General features: G+C 43.7%; 1 protein-coding gene across 16 annotated transcripts in view; it reads right to left on the bottom strand.

Annotated features, from left to right (window-relative positions):
• Positions 1-2,480: 2,480 nt before the first annotated feature.
• LOC139406126 (C2 domain-containing protein 5-like) overlaps positions 2,481-13,142 on the bottom strand; it is a 52,052-nt gene continuing 41,390 nt past the window's right edge. For 3 of the 16 annotated variants that reach the window (XM_071148716.1, XM_071148650.1, XM_071148699.1), the window contains 14 exons: positions 12,374-12,560; positions 12,087-12,251; positions 10,651-10,791; positions 10,408-10,471; positions 10,258-10,319; positions 10,065-10,163; positions 9,851-9,940; positions 9,618-9,690; positions 7,833-7,925; positions 7,228-7,263; positions 6,847-6,948; positions 4,234-4,430; positions 3,919-4,065; positions 2,481-3,749 (listed from right to left, as the gene is read on the bottom strand). In XM_071148716.1, the coding sequence (XP_071004817.1) occupies positions 3,624-3,749; positions 3,919-4,065; positions 4,234-4,430; positions 6,847-6,948; positions 7,228-7,263; positions 7,833-7,925; positions 9,618-9,690; positions 9,851-9,940; positions 10,065-10,163; positions 10,258-10,319; positions 10,408-10,471; positions 10,651-10,791; positions 12,087-12,251; positions 12,374-12,560 (1,582 nt within the window). In that variant the 3' untranslated portion in view covers positions 2,481-3,623. Of the gene's footprint in view, positions 3,750-3,918; positions 4,066-4,233; positions 4,431-6,816; positions 6,949-7,227; positions 7,264-7,832; positions 7,926-9,617; positions 9,691-9,850; positions 9,941-10,064; positions 10,164-10,257; positions 10,320-10,407; positions 10,472-10,650; positions 10,792-11,946; positions 11,992-12,086; positions 12,252-12,373; positions 12,561-13,142 lie in introns of all 16 variants that reach the window. The other 13 variants (XM_071148608.1, XM_071148683.1, XM_071148713.1 and 10 more) reach the window with 11 other exon arrangements.

The raw sequence follows: 13,142 nt of genomic DNA, 5'->3' as shown, positions 1-13,142 counted from the left end.
GTCTGATGAAGAAAAAAAATACAACTGTTAGGCCATAATGACCATCGTTATGTTTGGAGGAAAAAGGGGAAGGCTTGCAAGCCAAAGAACACCATCCCAACCGTGAAGCATGGGGGTGGCAGCATCATGTTGTGGGGGTGCTTTGCTGCAGGAGGGATTGGTGCACTTCACAAAATAGATGGCATCATGAGGATGGAAAATGATGTGGATATATTGAAGCAACATCTCAAGACATCAGCTTGGTTGCAAATGGGTCTTCCAAATGGACAATGATCCCAAGCATACTTCCAAAGTTGTGGCAAAATGGCTTAAGGACAACAAAGTCAAGGTATTGGAGTGGCCATCACAAAGCCCTGACCTCAATCCTATAGAAAATGTGTGGGCAGAACTGAAAAAGTGTGTGCGAGAAATGAGGCCTACAAACCTGACTCAGTTACACCAGCTCTGTCAGGAGGAATGGGCCAAACTTCCCCCAACTTATTGTGGGAAGCTTGTGGAAGGCTACCAGAAATGTTTGACTCAAGTTAAGCAATTTAAAAGGCAATGCTACCAAATACTAATTGAGTGTATGTAAACTTCTGACCCACTGGGAATGTGATGAAAGAAATAAAAGCTGAAATAAGCTGAAATATAATCACTCTACTATTATTCTGACATTTCACATTCTTAAAATTAACTGGTTATCCTAACTGACCTAAGACAGGGAATTGTTACTATGATTAAATGTCAGGAATTGTGAAAAACTGAGTTTAAATGTAATTGGTTAAGGTGAATGAAAACTTCCGACTTCAACTGTACGTACCTCGGTCTTAACATCAGCACCACAGGTAACTTCCACAAAGCTGTGAACAATCTGAGACAAGGCAAGAATGGCCTTTTACGCCATCAAAAAGAAACATAAAATTTAACACCAGTTAGGCCATGTAAAAAAATACTTGAATCAATTATTGAACCCATTGCCCTTTATGGTTGTGAGGTCTGGGGTCCCCTCACCAACGAAGAATTCACAAATTGGGACAAACACCAAATTGAGACTCTACATGCAGAGTTCTGCAAAAATACCCTCTGTGTACAAGGTAAAAGAACAAATAATGCATGCAGAGCAGAATTAGGCCGATAGCCGGCAATTATCAAAATGCAGAAGAGAGACGTTAAATTCTACAACCACCTAAAAGGAAGCGATGCCCAGACCTAAAATGAAGGAAAGCTTTGACTATGTGAAGACTCAGTGAGCATAGCCTTGCTATTGAGAGAGGCTGCCGTCGGCAGACCTGGCTCCCAAGAGAAGACAGGCTATATGCACACTGCCTACAAAATGAGTTGGAAACTGAGCTGCACTTCCTAACCTCCTGCCAAATGTATGACCATAATAGACTCAGATTAAACACAAAGAATTAGAGAACAAATCAAATGTTGATAACTAGCTAACTGGTTATAAAGCAATGACTGTATGCTAGAAAGCTATCCTAACTAAAATGGGACAGCTAGCTAGATAGCTCATCTGGTATGTGCAGGTAGAGGGGGACAATGGCGAACATGTAGATGAGAGCCATGCGCCAGAGGAATAGGCGGCGCGGCAGAGTGATACAGCCCATGTCTGCGCTGTGTTTAGCCCTTTACTGGGTGCCCCCTCTGCTCCTGCAACAGGGACCGTCAGTAGGCTACTGTAGCGGGACCGGAAGACAAGCACTGAGATGAAGACCATTCTAATGCGGTGTTCACATGCATACAAACTAGGAAACGCGGAAATGTCCGACTTGCTACCTGGTTGAACGCGGCACGTGTATGACATTTCCGAGTTCCGACTAGCATGTTAACATGGCATTATTATATCAGTGGTGGAGACACGTCGCTACAGGTGGATGAAAATGTTCAGGGGGAAAGGAAAAGACTGCCGCACATGCGCAGGATAGACACCCTAAACACTGAGTTTCTAAACCCAGAGGCGCAACATCACGAGACTCCCGGGAACACTTGCGAAGAAGACCAGGCTGGGGTCTGGGGTTAGAGAAGTCAACAAAATAAGTGAAACTTTCTTCCTTATTTGTACATTTTCTCATAATCTAAAGGCACAACCTAGATTGGAGCCAATGTCTTCAGTAGTTGAACATGTTATCACGCCTACCCCGTGAAAGTGACACACTGACACGTTTCATTTTAGTCAAAAACGATACATCGAAGGCGTCTGATTTGACAACCTGCACATGCGCAGTTCGAACTGCGCATAGGCATGACCTTAGCTAGCCAACGTCCCCATGACATCGCCTACAACTTGATCAAGGATTTATATTGGAGAAGCAATTTCTGCCCATCTTCATACTGCACTGTCTTAGCCCTAAATCATGTAGCTCTGGTACTGAGCTTGACGTTATACGTGCGGCATCAAACACCAAACTTGTCATTTCTCGTTTACAAATGAATGATTTCAAAGCAATGTTATCTGCTTTGACATTGAGGCAGGAACAGGCACTGGCAAGCTGTTTTTCACTGTATCAAATGACATTTTATTCATCACATGCCTCGTAAACAACAGGTGTAGACTTAATAGTAAAATAGTTACGGGCCCTTCCCAACAATGCAGAGGGAAAGAAAACAGAAATAATAGAAAAGTAGTAACTCGTAATAATAAATACACAATGAGTAGCGATAACGTGCCTATATACATGGGGTACCAGCACCGAGTCGATGTGCAGAGACATGAGGCAATTGAGGCAGATATGTACGTATAACTAGGAATAAAGTGACTAGTCAACAGGACTAGTTTAGTTTATTGTGAAGGACGGATCATCAGGCAACGAGCAGACAGACAGTCATGGCAATAACAGATACATGCAGACACTAAGCAACACAGTCTATGTATGTATGTACGTACATTCAAGTCCTACAGCGAAAGAGAGACAGGTTATATTCATTAACAGTAGAACAGATCACTGTACCCTTACTTCTCTTACACCATATAAATCAAACTTCCAGAATTTCATTAGACTTGACGAATATAATTTTACATTATAAAAATACTCAAATCTGATTGTAGCGCACATTTACACAAACAAAAGTGGCATCTAAACAATTAACAAAAATGTGTCATTGCAATTAGTTTGTTTTCCAGCATTTACATGATCGTTAAAGACAGGAGAGTTCAGTAGTATGGAGACCTGGAAGGCTGCAGTCATGACAGCCAGGAGGATGGCAGGAGGCTGTCCACAGGGTGTGTGTGTTAGCCCAAATATCGCCTGACATTATTTCTACAATTTAGTTATCTCTACCATGGCCATCTATAACCCTGTACGGAGCTGTCTATTAATGAATAGCTTGTCCGCTCTAGCATGGCCGGCTAGTGCCTGATGAGACTGGATGGAGAGGGATAGGTCTATTAGCTGCATAAAGCTTCACCATGTTTTGGAATGTCTATTATATCAACAACAGAGAGAGAAATGCCAGACTGCCTTTCTAAATGGCTTCTGTAGAGTATCTCAATGGACAATGAGATAATTTCTCCAACTTGTCAACTGCGTGTTTGTTTGCATGTGTAATTTGTGGGGTCCTACCTAACCTTAAGACGTTCCATCTGTTTAAGGCAGACACAAATCACGATTATTTGGATGGCTAGACTCAATTGTGTGTCAAGTGGTCCCGTCAGCCCCAGTGCTGCTGGTCTGTCTGCTGGTCAACAGAGGGGGTATGGCCTCTTGGTCTGATTCTCTGATGAAGATAACAGCATCACCACTAACATTAATCAGACACTGAGCCTGGAGAGAGAGAGAGAGAGAGAGAAACAGAGAGGGAGAGAATGAGAGAGGGGGAGAGAGGACAGACATGAGGTTCTTTAACCTGTTGGTTCTTTGAGAAAATCTTATAATGCTATAGGCCTCCAGTTCTTTAACTAACAAAGCAAATTAACAGTGTGTGTTACTGTACCTGGTTCTTGTTGGGGTTTTCCATGAAGACACACTCCTTCATGCTGTATGACACTAAGGCATTTCCCCCCAGAGCTGCTACATGGGCACGGACCATGGCAAACACCTCCGCTATGAAGGAATGGAGGAAGCCACTTACACCCCCCTCCTAACACACACACACACACACACACAAAATATGCTAACCATTGAGATATCACTGCTATAAGCGAGCAGAGGAACCGACTACGCACACCACAGAAAAATGTAAAAATGTCCTATTCATCTCTGATGACATCTTCAGGAATCTATCACACAAACATGTGTATACGTGTACCTCTCGTAGTGACGTGGTCTCCCTAATGAAGAACATGTTGATGATTCCCAAGTATTTCACAATGCGCGTCCCGGGAAGGAAGGACAGAGGAGTCATCTTCACCACAGTAACAGGGGCACCGCACGGCAACGACCTGGTGGAGCGTAGCGACCGGGACCGCCCCTCTGGGAGAGGACTGCAGCGCTCTGAAGACGAGACTGGAGGAGGGGTGGTGGGGGTAGAGAAAGGGAGTGAGAGAAAAAAACAGGAATGGATGGCAATAACAGACTCAGCCTTTAGATGGCGACACATAGAATAGCAGACATGATGGGCTATGAGGTGGAAGAAAATGGATGGAGAGTGTGTGAAATTTGAATGTGAACTATAAGCTGTGTGTATGTGAGCATGTAGGGCAGCATGGTGACAGAATAATCACAATGATGAAAGCATAAGCTGCCAGGCAATGACAGACAAACAGCCATACAGCCTCAAGACTGGCCAGGCCTCAGCCACGTGTGTATGTATTTACAGTGCCTTCAGAAAATGTTCATACCACTTAACTTATTCCACATTTTGTTCTTATAGCCGGATTCAAAACTGATTAAAAATAACAAAAACAAAAATCGCCCATCGACGCATCATTTGCAAATGTATTGAAAATGATATACAGAAATCTCATTTGCATAAGTATTCACATCACTTTGCTATGACACTCCAAATTGAGCTCAAGTGCATCCTTGAGATTTCACTACAACTTGGAGTCCACCTGTGGCCAATTCAATTGTTTAGACATGATTTAGAAACAAACACTATATAAGGTTCCACAGTTGACAGGGCATGTCAGAGCAGAAACTATACCATGAAGTCCAAGGAACTGTCCGTAGATCTCCCAGATATATGCCTCATCACAAATCTATCTGGGGAAAGGTATAAAACCATTTCTAGAGTGTTGAAAGTTTCCAAAAGCACAGTGGTCCCCATCGTTGAGAAATGGAAAAGCAGGAACAACGAATGGAGCCAAATACAGGCAAATCCTTGGGAACCTGCTTCAGAGTGCAAATGACCTTGGAATGTAAATCTTCGCCCCAGTCTAACAGGACAGTGACCCCAAGCATACAGCCAAAGCAACGCTGCAATGGCTTCAGAACAAGAATGTGAAACTTGTTGAGTGGCTCAGCCAAAGCCCAAACTTGAATCCCATTGAAAATCTGTGGAGACTTGAAGATAGATGGAGAGCGGCGGTGAACAGCTAACTTATGAGCGCTTGAGAAAATCTGTAAGGAAGAATGGGATAAAATTCCCAAATTCAGTGCAAAGCTGATCCAGACACGCCCAAGACGACTCAAAGCTGATCCAGACACACCCAAGACGACTCAAAGCTGATCCAGACACACCCAAGACGACTCAAAGCTGATCCAGACACACCCAAGACGACTCAAAGCTGATCCAGACACACCCAAGACTACCCAAAGCTGATAGAGAGACACCCAAGACGACTCAAAGCTGATCCAGACACACACAAGACTACCCAAAGCTGATCCAGACACACCCAAGACGACTCAAAGCTGATCCAGACACACCCAAGACGACTCAAAGCTGATCCAGACACACCCAAGACGACTCAAAGCTGATCCAGACACACCCAAGACTACCCAAAGCTGATAGAGAGACACCCAAGACGACTCAAAGCTGTAATCGCCACCAAAGGTGCTTCTACAAAGTATTGACTCAGGGGTGTGAATACTTATGTAAATGAGATATTTCTGTATTTTATTTTCAATACATTTGCTAAAATTTCTGAAAACACGTTTTCACCATGTCATTATGGGGCATTGTGTGTAGATGAATAAGGGGGGGAAATAATACATTTAATACATTTTGAATTCAGGCTGTAACAAAATTTGAAATAAGTCAAGGGGTATGAATACTTTCTGAAGGCACTGTACCTGTGTGTGGGTGTGAGAGAGTCCCTATGTGCGTTTGTTTGAATTAGCCTGTGTGTGTGTATGATCGATACAGAACAGAAGGCAGTCTGTTAAGCAGAATGATTGAAACAAGCCAGAGTGTGAAAGATGTTCCATCTTGTAACATAGTGAATGATGCTTCAATCAGACCAGGAACCTTCACAGACAATTTGAACAACATTAAGTCTGCATCTCAAATCACTCCCCAGTTAGTGCATTACACAGGGATCTGCCATATGGCTCTGATCCGAAGTAGTGCATTATAAAGGGGATACCGTGTGATTTGAAATGTGTTGTGACATTTAAACCCAGTTAATTATGCTCAGTTATTATCACAGTTTATGAAACTGTTTATTTATGTAGTGCAGAAATATCAAAATGCATTTCCCCCAGTCACCAGCTTTAGTGAGACATTTTAAGTGCGTTTTAAGCATGTTTTAAGATACTCCTTGATGTTTACTTCCTCCATGTCAGTCACTATTGCGACAGAGTCAGAGGTTATACACTGGCTGTTGGTTGGCTATCCCTCTGAGGGGCGGGGCTTCAACTTTCACACTCTAGCTAATCAGCTGGTGCATGATCTGAGACGCTCCACCCCACAGCGGCATGCGGGGAGGGATGTGTATATTTGTGTGTGTACCAGAGTGTGCTAGCAACTGTGTCCTCCTACTTGTCTTAACTGATCCTCGTCTTATGGTGTGAGCTTTCAGCCTAAGCAGCTCTAGCCAGGTGCTGCATCTGTCTGCAAAGGAACCGTAATCAACCGAGGGAGCTGGAGAAAAATACACGCACACACACACACACACACACACACACACATGCACAGAGAGAACATCCACACCGCATACATACATGCGTGCGTGCACACACACACACACACACACACACCGTACACACGTACCGAAAACCGCATACACACATGACATAATACAGACACACATAAAGAAAAGAACACGGGACAAAATAAAAAATGTAAGGATGAGAACTTAAAACAGGACCGTGGTAGCCATGGCAGCAGGTAGGGGGCGGGGTGTGGGGGGGGGGAGCCTACCTCGAGACGAGTGGACCATGGCACTCTCAGGAACACCTGTCGACACACACACACAACATGATCCACCGCCATGTGTGTTGACTCTTCAGTCCTCAGCAACACACAGTATCTCAATACCTTACAGACAGACGCTTCCTTTCCTACGTTCTATTCCCTAGTCCTATACCCACATCTTGTTCCCTAGTCCTAAATCCCATCTCCTAGTCTTGGTTGAAGTGGAGGTGGTGGAGGGCAGCCATTTTAGTTTAACCCCTCCTCTCTCTCCAGACCAATGACGAGCAGGATTGTTTCTCTTCTAGAAATACAGACAGGGCTGCAGGTCTAAAATACCTGAAAGAAGATTTACCTGGGCATACTGTTACAGTATTTACCTGGTGAAACAGTCTCCGGTGGTAAATTCACATTTAACACAACTATCACAGAACACATTAAAAAAGACCGAATAGAACACTATGGGTTAAGGGAGCTTCAAGGGTGAGAGGTTACAGGCAGTTAGGGGATTTCTGATGTTTTGTCTGCTAAGGGATGGTTATTGGAGGTTAAAGGTTAGGCAGTTGTTAGTGGTTAAGATTAGAGGTTATAAGGGGTAAGGTGTGGTGGTGTACCTGAAGGTTTGGCAGTAGGCTGGTTGTTGGAGATGGTTGACTCTCCACACAGCTCCATAGAAAACTGGAGCTGTTCCTCATTCTCACCACTCCCTGGAAAACAAACAAACCCCTCAACCCACCCGAATATACCAACTCAAGTAGAGGGTCTTATCTCTCCAGCTCGCCCTAACTCCAGAACCTTATCTCTAAGCCTTGACATACAGTGGGGCAGAAAAGTATTTAGTCAGCCACCAATTGTGCAAGTTCTCCTACTTAAAAAGACGAGAGGCCTGTAATTTTCATCATAGGTACACTTCAACTTTGACAGACAAAATGAGAAAAAAACATCCAGAAAATCACATTGTAGGATTTTTTATGAATTTATTTGCAAATTATGGTGGACAATAAGTATTTGGTCACCTACAAACAAGCAAGATTTCTGGCTCTCACAGACCTGTAACTTCTTCTTTAAGAGGCTCCTCTGTCCTCCACTCGTTACCTGTATTAATGGCACCTGTTTGAACTTGTTATCAGTATAAAAGACACCTGTCCACAACCTCAAACAGTCACACTCCAAACTCTACTATGGCCAAGACCAAAGAGCTGTCAAAGGACACCAGAAACAAAATTGTAGACCTGCACCAGGCTGGGAAGACTGACTCTGCAATAGGTAAGCAGCTTGGTTTGAAGAAATCAACTGTGGGAGCAATTATTAGGAAATGGAAGACATACAAGACCACTGATAATCTCCCTCAATCTGGGGCTCAACGCAAGATCTCACCCCGTGGGGTCAAAATAATCACAAGAACGGTGAGCAAAAATCCCAGAACCACACGGGGGGACCTAGTGAATGACCTGCAGAGAGATGGGATCAAAGTAACAAAGCCTACCATCAGTAACACACTACGCCGCCAGGGACTCAAATCCTGCAGTGCCAGACGTGTCCCCCTGCTTAAGCCAGTACATGTCCAGGCCCGTCTGAAGTTTGCTAGAGAGCATTTGGATGGTCCAGAAGAAGATTGTGAGAATGTCATATGGTCAGATGAAACCAAAATATAACTATTTGGTAAAAACTCAACTCGTCGTGTTTGGAGGACAAAGAATGCTGAGTTGCATCCAAAGAACACCATACCTACTGCGAAGCATGGGGTGGAAACATCATGCTTTGGGGCTGTTTTTCTGCAAAGGGACCAGGACGACTGATCCGTGTAAAGGAAAGAATGAATGGGGCCATGTATCGTGAGATTTAGAGTGAAAACCTCCTTCCATCAGCAAGGGCATTGAAGATGAAACGTGGCTGGGTCTTTCAGCATGACAATGATCCCAAACGCACCGCCCGGGCAACGAAGGAGTGGCTTCGTAAGAAGCATTTCAAGGTCCTGGAGTGGCCTAGCCAGTCTCCAGATCTCAACCCCATAGAGAATCTTTGGAGGGAGTTGAAAGTCCATGTTGCCCAGCAACAGCCCCAAAACATCACTGCTCTAGAGGAGATCTGCATGGAGGAATGGGCCAAAATACCAGCAGCAGTGTGTGAAAACCTTGTCAAGACTTACAGAAAACGTTTGACCTCTGTCATTGCCAACAAAGTATTGAGATAAACTTTAGTTATTGACCAAATACTTATTTTCCACCATAATTTGCAAATAAATTCAATGTGATTTTCTCATTTTGTCTGTCATAGTTGAAGTGTACCTATGATGCAAATTACAGGCCTCTCTTATCTTTTTAAGTGGGAGAACTTGCACAATTGGTGGCTGACTAAATACTTTTTTGCCCCACTGTATAGGCTTTCAGAATACTGACCCCTGGTGAGAGCCTTGTCTGCTGCCTGCTGAGTCTCCTTGTCAAAACTCATGGCTACGGCTGTCACCGCCACCTGGAGGGGAGAGGGGATGTGAGAAAATGAGAGAGAATGAAACTCTTTTTACCTTGTTGCTATCATTTAATGACACAAATGTAAGATAAAGATACTGACCAAAACCGAGTTAAGATGGACAAGGTAGGAGTGGTGTGCTCAGGTATGTATGTCCTCTCACCTGTATGAGTTCTTCTTCTGGTACGGCTACAGTGAAGTTGAGATGGCAAAGACAGCAGGGGATCATGGAACGCAGCTTAAAGTATAGACTCTACACAGACAGACAAATAAAAAGCAGACAGTTCAATTTAATATGGAAGTTATATATTAAGTAGAATAAGTAAGAGGAACACCAACGCTTAACCCGTGCTTCCCTCTTGTGTGTATGGTCTTACTTTGAGCAAGTTCTCACAGAGGTCAGTAAAGATCTTGTTGAGGCCCTGGTTGGTCAGATTGGCATTACTGAGTCTGTAGACCCGGACAGATGTAAACATCTTGGGAGGAATGGAAGAGAATGAGTAAGATATTATAAATCGCAAAATAAGTAGTAGTAGTCGTCGTTGTAGTGCTTCAGTGTGCGAGCCTGACCTGTAGTCCTGAAGTCCAGTTGTGAATCCCAGGCATGACCTCCGTGTTACAGCTGTAGAACCCTGGAGAGAGACAGACATATGGACGGACATGGTGATAGAGCAGAGTTGAATACAAAATATAATTTCTAGTAGAACAGTGTGTATATACCTGCAGGTATGGGGGCATCAGTAAGTAGGGATTGGATGTCCTCTACTGCATCTGTGTCATCAATCTGAAGACAGGAGAATAAATACATTAACACACCACATCCTATACTATGCCCACACACTACAATTTACACATCCAACATAACACACCCACCCTACAGTACACACACACCCACCCTACAGTACACACACACCCTACAGTTCACACACACCCTACAGTTAGAGGACACCCAGCCAGCCATACCTCCAGTACAAAGGCATCCTTCTTGCCGTGGGACAGGTCTAGTTCGGACAGCTCATCTGAACTCTCAGAGGTAGACCTGAACAGTCTGCTGGACCGCTGTCTGTCAGGGATAGGAGACCCCACCACCTCCTCTATACACTCCTACAACAAGAGCAATAAAAACAACAATAGGTGTGTGTGGCTCCGACCAACCCTGTCCAGGTTGTGAGCCGCTGAGTTAGTCACAGTCCCATAGCAACAGCATCAGTCCAAACCACACAATAAGTAGCTACATCCAATTCACCCACACCCAAGAAGGCGCTATCACAGTAAGTTTTTATATTAGTTAATAGCACACACAACATTTTAGTGGAGGGAGGAAAAGTGAGAAGACTCTTCAGGGGTTGGGTTAACGCAGCATTTATCTTTTTTTCCACTCAGAAAAGTTCAGATAAAATATCTTGCTGCGTTTTTTAAATCTAGATCTAAAATGCTTCTTATTGTAAATTCTGCTTCAGTCATGGTTCGCGCCAAATCATCAATGGAAAAGGACAAATTTCATGCTTTAGTTTCACTTCTCCACTTGAATGAAATATCTTTGCTCTAGTCATTGGATCACCAGACAGAGCTCTGACAGGTGTAGGTTACATTCCCCAAGTACTTTCCTCCGGTGTAGTTTTTCTCCAGTAATAAGTTAAAATGCAAACATTAGAAAACCTAGCTGGCTACATTCTTTCTGTGATAAACATTAGAAATATGATGGCCATGCATCGTTTTTGCTAAAGGAAAATAGCTTGCTTTTGAATTGTAAGCTAATTTACATGTGTTAATGCTAGCCAAGTAGCATTGCACTGCTGTTGTCATCTGATAAACTATTTTCTGCCATATCTGTTGCACTAATGTATTTTGTGTTAAGAAAAAACTATAGCCCCTTGAAAATGCATGAGCATACTAGCTGTGTTCTTGAGTGTACTATCATAGAGCTCTGATTCTAGACTGTACTTAAGAGTTGTGATTTTAGAGTGTATGCATTTCCGTAGATCTGTGATTCTGGACTGTACTCGTACAGCTGTAATTGTAGGACTAGTCATATTGTGATTCTAGAGTATTGTACTCGTATAGAGGTTTAATTCTTGAAAGGCTGTTGTTCTCATACAGAGCTGTGATTCCAGAGTATTGTACTCATATAGAGGTTTAATTCTTTAAAGGCTGTAGTTCTCATACAGAGCTGTGATTCTAGAGGGTGTTGTACTCATACAGAGTTTATTAATAGAGAGGGTAGTGTGGCATGCATCACTAATTGGGCATGCTCAGTACCGTATTCAGGCCGGTGAATGCCTCAGGGTCCAACGTAAATAACTTCTTAACAACCAGAGAAAGACAGGAGATAACTATCACTTTCATATTTACACAGAATTACACCTACACACATATGGCTGTGTGTGCGTGCCTCTCACCGGGGGGTGTATGTTGTAGAGCTCCTTGTTCTTGGCGATGGTGTCATCGATGCGTTTCTGCATGGTGGAGATGTGTTGGTCGTAGCTCAGGTCACTAGGGGTCTTTCCAGCTATCTGGATACCACCTGGAGCTGGCAGCGCTGACAGGTACACACCCGTTGCAGACTGGACACACACACGCCAAAGAGAGGGATATACACGACACACACACAGACCCGTCAGATACACAACTCGTAGAAGACTGGAGGAGAGGTAGGTACGCACGCACACCACACACACAGACTTACAGCTAGTCCCAGGAGCATGTTTTCTCCCACACTGATCTGAATGCGGAGTCCAAACAGAGCATTCATGGAGCGCAGTTTGAGTTTGTTCATCAGCTGTGTGTGGAGTTCATACTCCATGAAGGGGAGGAGATTAGAGATGGATGTAGCATTCACCTCCCCTTGGGCCTTCTTCTTCGTTCGACACAACCTGCAATATAACATAATTTTACATACCTCTTCCTCATACGAAAAAACATAATAAGCTCAGAAAAAAAGAAACGTCCCCCTTTTCAGGACCCTGTCTTTCAAAGATAATTCGGAAAAATCCAAATAACTTCACAGATCTTCATTGTAAATGGTTTAAACACTGTTTCCCATGCTTTCCAAACAATTAATGAACATGCACCTCTAGAACGGTCGTTAAGACATTAACCGCTTACAAACGGTAGGCAATTAAGGTCATAGTTATGAAAACTTAGGACACTAAAAAGAGGCCTTTCTACGGACTCTGAAAAACACCAAAAGAAAGATCCCCATGGTCCCTGCTCAGCTGTGTGAATGTGCCTTAGGCATGCTGCAAGGAGGCATGAGGACTGCAGATGTGACCAGGGCAATAAATTGCAATGTCCGTACTGTGAGACGCCTAAGACAGCGCTACAGGGACAGCTGATCATCCTCACAGTGGCAGACCACGTGTAACAATATCTGCACAGGATCTATACATCCGAACATCACACCTGCAGGACAGGTACAGGATGGCAACAACAACTGCCCGAGTTACACCAGGAAC

Source organism: Oncorhynchus clarkii, chromosome 1, assembly GCF_045791955.1.
Source record: "Oncorhynchus clarkii lewisi isolate Uvic-CL-2024 chromosome 1, UVic_Ocla_1.0, whole genome shotgun sequence".
Taxonomy (NCBI): domain Eukaryota; kingdom Metazoa; phylum Chordata; class Actinopteri; order Salmoniformes; family Salmonidae; genus Oncorhynchus; species Oncorhynchus clarkii.
Note: the sequence above shows the minus strand (reverse complement) of the source record. Positions and strands in the feature narration are given on the sequence as shown.